The sequence below is a fragment of the Helobdella robusta genome (genome assembly GCF_000326865.2).
Source record: "Helobdella robusta unplaced genomic scaffold HELROscaffold_17, whole genome shotgun sequence".
NCBI lineage: Eukaryota > Metazoa > Annelida > Clitellata > Rhynchobdellida > Glossiphoniidae > Helobdella > Helobdella robusta.
In genome coordinates, this window is record NW_008703942.1 from 2,426,390 (window position 1) to 2,436,682 (window position 10,293).

The window sequence follows — 10,293 nt, forward strand, 5'->3', positions numbered from 1 at the left end:
CAACAGAATACACTACTCTACCAAAAACACAAACAAAAACTTGTTCTGCAACACCTAAGCTACAACAGCAACAACAGCAGCCGACAACAACAAAGTAGCTGCCACATCAACCGCGAACGACCCATGCACAGCCACTCAACAACCAGCCAGAAAAACAATGAATATTATTTTTGCAACACGCTCTCAAATGAAAATCTTCTGAGCACTAAATTCTGGCAGCCAGAAAAGCAGCTACAACATCTACAAAATTCAAAGCAGCCACACAAGCAGCAAAGTAAATTATTTGTTCATGCTGCTTCTAATGTGTTAGGTTGCAACGACGATGTTGATGAAATTCATTCAACGTTTTCAAAAATTTTTCACCGCGACCAAACTGTCGACAACAACATCAACGTCAGCAACAACAACATCATCAACAGCAGCATCTGTAACAACAACATTAGCAGCATCAACAACAACAGCAGATCACATGTATTCAACAACTGCAACGTTAACCAGTTTAACAATTCCAACCATGTCTGCAATAACAACGACTTCAAAATCTCCAACGAAAATGAAACTCCAGTAAAAAAGCAAAATGATATTCTGCCTAGTGACCTCTACGTTACTTTGAAATTAAACGACAGAAACAGGCAACACACGCCTGCAGTGCCATTAAAGCTAATAAAGCCGAGTCATTCAAATTCTAATTTCAATTCACTTCAGCCTTTGTTGACAAACATAACGCAACAACAATGCCAAACTGACGGCCCGTCGCAACATTTTAAAAACTCTGAAAGGACGTCACGCGACAACAGGAAGCGGTGCACGACGACAACACTGCTGCTCAACACGAACTTGTACGCGTGCAACACCATCCAGCATCCCATCCGCAAAAAAACGCGCCAAAACAAAAATGTTGCCTTTCAAGACAACACATTTCAACAAAAATACAACTCGTCTGCCGGTAATATCATGTGTTGCCAAAGTGAAAACAACATTCCTGCTAATGTTTCCTTTTATGACGATCAAATGACGTCATCGACTCTGAAAATCCACGCACCGGCTGACGATTGTTACGCAAAAGACTTGAATTCGATTGATGATTCATTAAACTGCAACATCAGCAACAACCGCAACATCAGCAACAATTTCAACAACAACTGCAACAATTATAAAAATGTTGAAACGAAAACCATCATGAACAACATTGGAAATGTTCACCAGCCTGACATGGGTGCATTCAAAAATAACATCGCGGAGACAGGCATGGCATATTACAACGACCATACAACAACATCGTCAGTTGCAAATGTGGATTTTTGCACAAAAACAATAACAGATACACTCACACAGCCTGACTCAAACAGTCTCAGCAACAGTTGCACAACCAACACGAACAACATCAATTTCATTGATAGTACTGTTGCCGCTAATAATCTTGTTTTAGATCATAAGTATGTTGACAGCCCGATAAACATCAACGACACCAGCCACAAAAAAACCAATAGCAGCAGCGACACTAACCACAACAACGACAACGACGACAAATCGCACAGTCATTCAGCTTGCACGTCATCAACACGCAAACAACAAAATAGACGATATTCAAGTTTACGATCGTCATCATCACCTTCCTCATCATCGTCGTCGTCGTCATCATCGTCATCGCAATTAGATTACGTTTTGTTCTTGGTTTGCTGTCTTCTTTTCTTCTCATACATCGTCATAACTATCGTGCCCCTTGTATGATTTCAAACAACGACAAACAGACCTTGCCAAGCAAACGACAAACAAACATACAGCTGGCAAACAGCAAACAAACAAACTACAAACAAACACACAAACAAACAAACCACAATCAAACAAACCACAAACAAACAAACGACAGTCAAAAAAACCAACACCAAACACTTACAAGCACCAACAAAACACATCCCAACCGATGAAACTATTGAACATTTCTCTCATTTCGTCGATTTAAATTTAACTGAAGTCTCGTAATTATAAAATTTTGGTGTGTGTTATTTGTTGTGAGTGGTGTTGTTGTTTCGACGTTAATAAAAAAACATTGTTTTGATATTTTCGTAAATTTTGATTAATTTTATTTTTTTAATATACATTTAATTAACGATATGTTCATTCTGTGAAGCTTTGGTTGTTTTTTTCAGATCAAACATTTTTCCGAATCTTTTTCCATTTTTTTTTATATGAAGTTCTTTTTCATTGATATAGAATGAAATGTATATGTGCGTGTATGTGTGCGTGTGTGTGTTTGTGTGCGCGCGTGTGTATGTGTGTGTGTGTACGTGTGTGTGTGCGTGCATGTGTGTGTACTCTAAGTGCAAATTGTAATTCTTGAACGAAAATTCATCAACCCTGTGATTATGTTTAATGATGATGAAAGTGATGACGATAACGAAGATGGTGATGATGATGATTGTAGCAATGATGATGATGAGGAGGAGGACGATAATGATGATGATTGGTGATGAATATTTATGTTGTTCCGTGATAATCGTAATTAGCACATTAAGTTCGTTGTTTTTTAATTCTAAAAATTTCAATGAATTATATTGAATAAATAGAAAGATATGTGTTCATTAGTATCATCAAATTGATTGCAGTTATGGTTATACATAAAAAATACACGAAACGTGTATGTATGCTAAGGTTCTTCCAGAAAGCGTGCATTCTCATAATACACATGGGAACAGTTTGCAAATGAATTAGAGACAGACTACTTATGGAAAAAACCGGAAATTTTTTAATCGTCGTCGTCGTCGTCATCTTGACTGGCTTCATCATCGTCACCATCATCATCATTATCATCTTTGTTATCATCATCATCACCATCTACATCATCATCATTATCAACATCATCTTCCTCCTTGTCATCATCATCATCATCATCGCCATTTGCAAGCGTCACAATTGAGTTAGAGCATTTTCAGTCAGAATGAGCTTGTCCAGGTCGTAAAATATTATTATTATTGCTATTATTATTGTTGTTATTAATATTGGTGTTATTACTATTACTATTATTATTGTTGTTGTTATCATGATTACTTTTATTGTTGTTGTTGCATTTTTTGTTGATTTTATTGCAGTTACTGTGATTTTTGATGTTAGGTGTTTCATGATGTTAATGATTGATGTTGCTGGTGAAAATGTGTCAAGTTGTAGTTTTTTGTTGTTGTCATGGTTGTTGTTGCCGTGGTTGTTGTTGCCGTGGTTGTTGACGTCATCATAGTAATAAATATTGATGTCAGGTATATTTATGTTAATATTTTATAAAATAAGAGTATGTGAATTGTACTTGTAGACCAATTTCATTTCACACCATCATTAGTATCATTGTTGTTATTTAAAGAAAAAGATGAAGATGATGATGGTGATGATGAGGTTGGTGATGATGAAATGATGAAAGCAAAGATGATGAAGATGTTGTTGGGTAGATGGTTTTCACATCTTTGAAAGATTAAAATCTTTTTTAATGATGGGAGATAAGAGTTCTTGGTTGTTATGCTTGGCTGAAGTGATGTCGTATTTGATGTTAAGGGTAGAGTGGTGTGATCTGGGCTCTTATCATGTGAGTTGGTGTAGCTTTTTGGAATGTGATATCTTGTTTTATCTCAGGTTTTAAGTGCTTGCTTGATGTGAAGTGTTTGTTGTGAGATGTCCACTGATATGACATCATTTTATGTGATGTGATTTATTGTTATGTAAGATTTACGATTGCGTTGTTTTGTGTTACGATAATGTTATAATGCACTGTTATGTTAGACAAGCTACTTTAGTGTGTGAGGCGCCTCATAAGATGATTATGATGAGGAAGAAGAGGACGATGCTGAAGATGAAGAAAATGATGATAATTAGAATTTTAATGATGCTGGTTATGTTGTATAAAGAAGTTAAAATGATGTCAGTGATGAACGAGAAGCATAGAGCTTCACACAGACGTCTATTTGAACTTTCCTCACATATTTTGGTAGCTATGGCTACTGGAATGCTTCTTGTGACGTTGGAAGCATGAATGGATCTAGGTATATTGCTGGTGCTCAGTATTTTATAACCATCCAAAATTTTGTTCGCATCGTTGGTAATTTTATTATTTCATTCTACCATATTTATCTGATTGTTATTTTATTTATGCTTATTTACGTTATGTTGATAATTTATTCTATAATTGATTTTCATTTAAGCCAATATTATTTTCCTAATTTTTCTTTTGAAATTGAAACTAAAAATGTTTTTTATTATTATCATGGAAGCTCCTTAACGAGAAGTTTTTTAAACGTAAGCATTAGGTTATTTTGTAAATGTGCAACTTTATTAAAATAATATTTTTAAAAAGTTTTAACATTGAGAAAATTTAAAAAAATTTTCAGATGGGTACATAAACATAAAAAAAATCATGCATAAACAGGTCATCCGCGTTTATAACTTCAAAGAAACTGTCTGTCAGACCGCGAAGCTGATGATGACCGCCAAGCGATAAAGGTTTATGATGGGTTATTATCGTATAATTTATTGTGCTGTTTTAGAATGAGACCATGTGACATGTGACATCAATTTATTTCGTTTGACATCGGTTCCACAATGACATGTGGTTTGGTTTTACAATATTGATGGCTTCAGAGTCTTTGTTCTCCTAGTTTTGTGTCCTGTTGGTTTGTTTGTTGATTTAACTGTCTTTTTAATTTTTTTATTTGTTTGGTAATTGTGTTTGTTTGTGATTAACTGATTGTCAGGTGAATATGTTTGTTTGTTTGTTTGTTTGTTTGTATTTTTTATTTTATCTCAATGTTAGCCATTGTGTTATGAAAATGAAGCTGTTCAAACAAACGATCTCTTGTTTCTCTGGCACTGCGAGTCTTCTTGCTGTTCGGTTCTTTTGGTGGTGGAAACCGTCTGAAATTTGGAAAATTAAATGAAAAAACTTCAACTCAGAGTAGTAAGCAGAAATCTGTCCTTACAACATTATAAGGAAATATTTACCTCATAAATTTTCAAAAAAATAAAAGTGTTTATTTTGTTATTGTTATAATCAAACAATATTTGAAGCCATTTACTAACCAGAGATAGGAACAACATAAAAAAAAATATTAAAAAATGAACTGTTACTAAGTGAATGACATTTATTCTTCACGTTCCAACACTGTTCGTGTATTTCGCACAAACAGATCAGCACCGTATATAGCACACACATTTGCGTGTACATAAATCTACATGAGTCTGAAAAAATATGCGTATATTTGTTCAAAATTTTCTTTGGATAGGAACATGAACAAGTCTGTAAATAAAAACTTCGTTAATGCTCTACATGCAACGAAAACAATAGAATCACACCGCATGGCACAAAGGAATATTTTTCACACACGTACCTTAAATGTGGCTTCCATACATGAGTCTTATGTACTTATTATGGAGTTTACATTAACAAGTTGACTCTCTGCAGCATTGGTTCTTGAACTGCCCCAGTCTAATCCTAACCCTAACTCAGAAAGGCACACCTGAATCTGAGATGCCACTGAAGTTCAAGGTTGGAATCTTCCTGTAATCGAACCCTGAAAGAAATATAAATTGTCATTAATAACGTCGAGGTTATTAATTTTATTTATAATTTTTGTTCACGTAAGACGTTATTTTCTACAAACAATAATTTTATTGAACGAATCTTGAAACACCGTAAAAAGATTTAAAAAACCAATTATTGCATGAGACCTTATTTACGGAGAAATCTTGAAGGTTTCAAACAGTTTTAAAATGTTGTTTTTAACTTCCATTTACGTGCTGCTTGAAAATTTGATTTAAATTTTTGTAATTTCATTGAACTGGTTTAAAGCATTAACATTTCTAAGATTATGACCTAAAATATCTAACTGCCTAATCTGCTAATTATAGCAGCATAACAAGTCAACTCATTATTCTTTTGAAATTTATTAATATAAATTATGTGTACATGCGTGTGTGTGTGTGTATGTGTGTATGTATGTATGTGAATGTGTTTGTGTTTTATTGAATATTGAAAATGCACTTAACTTCTAACTTAAAAATCCATAAATTGAACATGAGCCGATAAAAAAATTCATAAATAAATTTTCTCCTTCATCTCGTTCCTGTAAAGGAGAATTGTAAATTAAAATTCTGTAGAGCGTAAAAATAAAAACGAAACTGAATGCACATTTGAAATCCACCGAAGGAAAGAAGCAAAAATTGAAAAAATTGAATATGATTGATATATATGAAATATATGAAACATTAACAAAATTTCAAGAAAAATTACATTTTTATTTTTCATATATATCTCTGCTATCTACAATCTTCTTAGTTTTCTTTAAAATAAATACACTTTTAAAATAAATACACTTGTATCGTACCTTTTTTATGACGAACGAGATAAAACGTGATATAAATAACTAAAAACAAAAAAGTCTAACTCAACTTACAAGCACATGTAGAATGTTTCCTACGTGCGAGCCTATAATACTAAAAAATACTTCTTGAATTTTAATACTTGGTGTTTGCTGACTATCGATGTAAATTTTTAAAAATCCAATTCAGATATACTATCTGTAATACTATATCTGTAATACTATATCAATAAAGCCAAAGAAAACATTTTTGTCTTTTGAAAACGAAAGAGAAAATATTGTTCTAGATAAACACATGCAACCCTAATTAAATATCTTTATAAAGCACTTAAGTAAACAAAATTCACAAAAACAAGACAAGCGGCAAAGGAAAAAAAACATAAACATTTACCAACCTAATCAAAATGACTCAAGAAGCATTAAAAGAAATAAACAAGCAGGACATAATGAAGAGACATCTCAGAGGCACAAAAGTATGAGACACAAATGCTCTCCCCGAGGTGACATAAGCGTGCAGGCGACATTTCGTCCGATCAGTTCGATGTCTCAAGTGCCTTTAACGCAACAACCATCAACCACTTAACGTTTAAGAGGTGGGACTGTGGTGATGTTTCTGCGTGTTGTTGTTTGAGGTATAGATGTTGTTTGTTGGTGTAGGTCGTGTTGTTATTTGAAGTATTGTTGTTGTCTGTTGGTGTAGGTCGTATTGTTATTTGATAGTGTCTTTGGCGTTGTTTTTGTTGCTTGGTAGTGTAATTAATTGTAGTATAATTAATATAAACGCATAACTGCATTTTTGATATTATAAATAGAATTAAACATAGAATAAAATTTACTGTGTATAAAACATAAAATGTTTACCATATTGCAGCATTTTGAAATCATCAATAGAATATTAACAAACATACAAATAAAAATGGGCAGATATCATAAAGTGCACCACAGATTTTGAGGTTGTCAATATTTTTTTTATTTGCATTGATGAGTTGATTATCAGATCTACAAAGCCACTGATTAAACATCGCGTCATGACAATTAAGATGGTGAAGCTTAATGAGTGAACGATGGTGGTTGATAACAATATGATGGTGGCAATAATGGAAGATGGTTTCGTTATAACAGTGACGGCCTATTGGAAAATATTTGAAAAACATTTTTTTTCTTAATAATTATTTATGATATGAAAACTAATCTCTGTGTTATTTAATGTGTTCATTCATCTTAATCGTGTTAACTCGAATAATGACTTGAAAGCATGCAGAACACTTGAATGTTTAGCATGCAGAATGGCAGATCGACCAGCGAATGAAAGAAGGCAATGAAGCGAAAAGACTCGAAACAACAGTTATATGTAATGTTATGTTATATATAACATTTGTTTGTAAGTTTGAATGCATGTGTAAATTTGTCTGTAAATGTATTTATGTGTGTTTGTATGTGTGAATGAATGTATGCTTAAACATGTACGTACGTGTGATTGTATTAGTGTGTATATGTAAATGTGAGTGTGTTGCGTATAAAGATATCTTCAGAATACTATTCATTATATATATATATATATATATATATATATATATATATATATATATATATATATAGGTATTATTTATGAAAATTGCAGCATGTTTCGCGTAAGTTAGCCTCCTGGTTAATTTATCAATTTTTCTAACGGTAGATCGTAAATCGTTGTCAAGTTTTTTGTGTTCAAAAAAATTATTTTCAATCTACAGATAGAAAAATAGAAAAATTAAACACGACTCTAATCTTTTCATCCATTATTGCATTTCTGACAATCTTAATCCTATATATATATATATATATATATATATATATAATATATAATAACATTCGGTAGAATTTATAGAATATTGTAAAAATTATGGTCTATTACCAACATATATATAATATATATATATATATATATATATATATATATATATAGGATTAAGATTAGCATTATATATATACATACATATGTAATTGTTATACATATTTATTCAATATAGTACACGTTATAACCTTGTATGTAATTGCTTGGGGCAGGTATCGATTGACAAATAATTAAAAAAAAAACAAATATTGTTACGTTCATCTTTTAACATATTACCACCCACCTCATTTTTTCAACATGTTCAGTCACGTTATCATCGTCGTCGTCGTCGTTGTCCTCATCGTCATAATCATCATTACATCATCGTTTGTTATAATTATATTAATGCAAATTTTTAAATTCCGAGCCGAATGTTTGCCTAAGATTTAACATTCCTGCTTAAATTGTTTGAATCTCCGAGGCATCTAGATGTGCAAATGCTATCATACAGTAGAAGCCTGGCTGCCGCATATTTTTGGACTAAATTTTTATAAATCATATAGAATTCCACTAGACAAAAGCAAACTTTTCAATTTGACAAATATGTAGTCAAAATCCGCTTAATCGAACCGCGATAGTAGCGGCGATAAAAGATATTGCTCGCCGACCGTGAGATGGGCGCTTTTGTCCTCTCCTGACTCAATTTGAAGTGATATTAGGAGATTCTTTCTTTTGTATAAATTTGAAATATAACACAGAGTTAATTAACGGAGATAATTTGTTAAAGAATTTTATATTTTCAACAAAATGTTTACGAACTTGATTAGAAAGTGTGAATAATGCTTACAAAAACGTATGTGTGCGTGAATGTGCATGCATATGAATATGCATGTATTCATGCATCCATGCATAGCATATACGTATTCATTCATTCATTTTTTCATTCATTCATTCAATCATTAATTTATTCACTCATTAATTTATTCATTCATGTATGTATATATGTATGTATGTATGCATGTATTATTATTATTATTATCAACAATTTATTAAGCGCATTATAAAATTGAAATTTCTCGAAGGCGCTCTCTATTATAAATGAAATCAGTGAAGGCCATTAAAGTACAAATCGATAAAGTATTTCTATGTCAAAATAAATATTTTTTTAAGTTCCTCTTAAAATCATCAAGCTTTAGTCCAGGCATTCTGAGCGATTGCGGAAGACTGTTCCAGCAATTGGTCCTGACACGGCATTATTTCTAGTTGCAGTTTGTAGTTGAGTTGTTGTCACTGCCAGTAGGTTGGCATAGTCTGATCTCAATTTTACATCTGTTGAAGAAGCTGGTTTTTTTTAAGATTTTATTTGCTAGATATACTGGTAACAACCCGTTCAAAGCCTTAAACATAGTCACACAAATCTTATAGTTGATTCTTTTTTTCACTGTTAGCCAATGTAGGTCTCTTAAAATGGGTGTCACATGACCATGACATACTTTCTACGTCCAACAGTTATTTTTGCATCTCTATTCTGTATCGATTGAAAAAAAGCAATAGATCTCTCTGGTAATCCATTGAACAAGTTATTACAGTAGTCTAACCGTGAATAAACAAACGCATGAATTAGTGTTTGCATGGTTGTTTGATGTAAATATTTTCGAACGCGGTATAACTGGCAAAGCTGATAAGAACATGATTTGGATATGGTTTTTATATGATCTTTAAAAGATAATCTCAAGTCAAAAATACACCCTAGGTTTGTTGCATTTTCACAGAATTGTATTTCATTATTATTAATTTTGACTGAATTAATATTAATTCTGGTAACACTATTGATTTTATTATAGCTTCATCTTTTTCTAAGCCTATTAATATCTCTGCTAGCTCTGTTCCTTACTCTGATCACCTTCTTATTGAATCTGTTTTTTCATTAGATTTTCTTCCTTCAAATTCATCTATGTCTATTTCTAAAAGATGCTGGTCTTCTCTTAATAAAGATATTTTTCTTCAATCTCTTACTGAACCTATTTTTGATACTACCTTATTTTCTGATGTTGATGATTTTGTCTGTGCTTTTAATATCTACATTACTTCTATTCTTGATAAGCTTATTCCTCTAAATCTTACTAA

General features: G+C 32.2%; 2 protein-coding genes across 2 annotated transcripts in view; one reads left to right on the top strand and one right to left on the bottom strand.

Annotated features, from left to right (window-relative positions):
* Positions 1 to 123: 123 nt before the first annotated feature.
* On the top strand, positions 124 to 1,983 carry HELRODRAFT_170238 (hypothetical protein; the record flags this gene model as incomplete). The annotated part of the gene is made up of 2 exons (XM_009016063.1): positions 124 to 1,591; positions 1,871 to 1,983. The coding sequence occupies 2 exons, from the start codon at positions 124 to 126 to the stop codon at positions 1,981 to 1,983; spliced, it is 1,581 nt and encodes a 526-aa protein (XP_009014311.1).
* Positions 1,984 to 4,772: 2,789 nt separating this feature from the next.
* The window catches only part of HELRODRAFT_170239 (hypothetical protein), a gene marked incomplete at both ends in the record, with an annotated part of 7,024 nt that continues 1,503 nt past the window's right edge, over positions 4,773 to 10,293 (bottom strand). Inside the window, 2 exons of the mRNA XM_009016064.1 lie at positions 4,773 to 4,873; positions 5,496 to 5,549. Coding sequence (XP_009014312.1) covers positions 4,773 to 4,873; positions 5,496 to 5,549 — 155 coding nt within the window. The remainder of the gene's footprint in view (positions 4,874 to 5,495; positions 5,550 to 10,293) is intronic.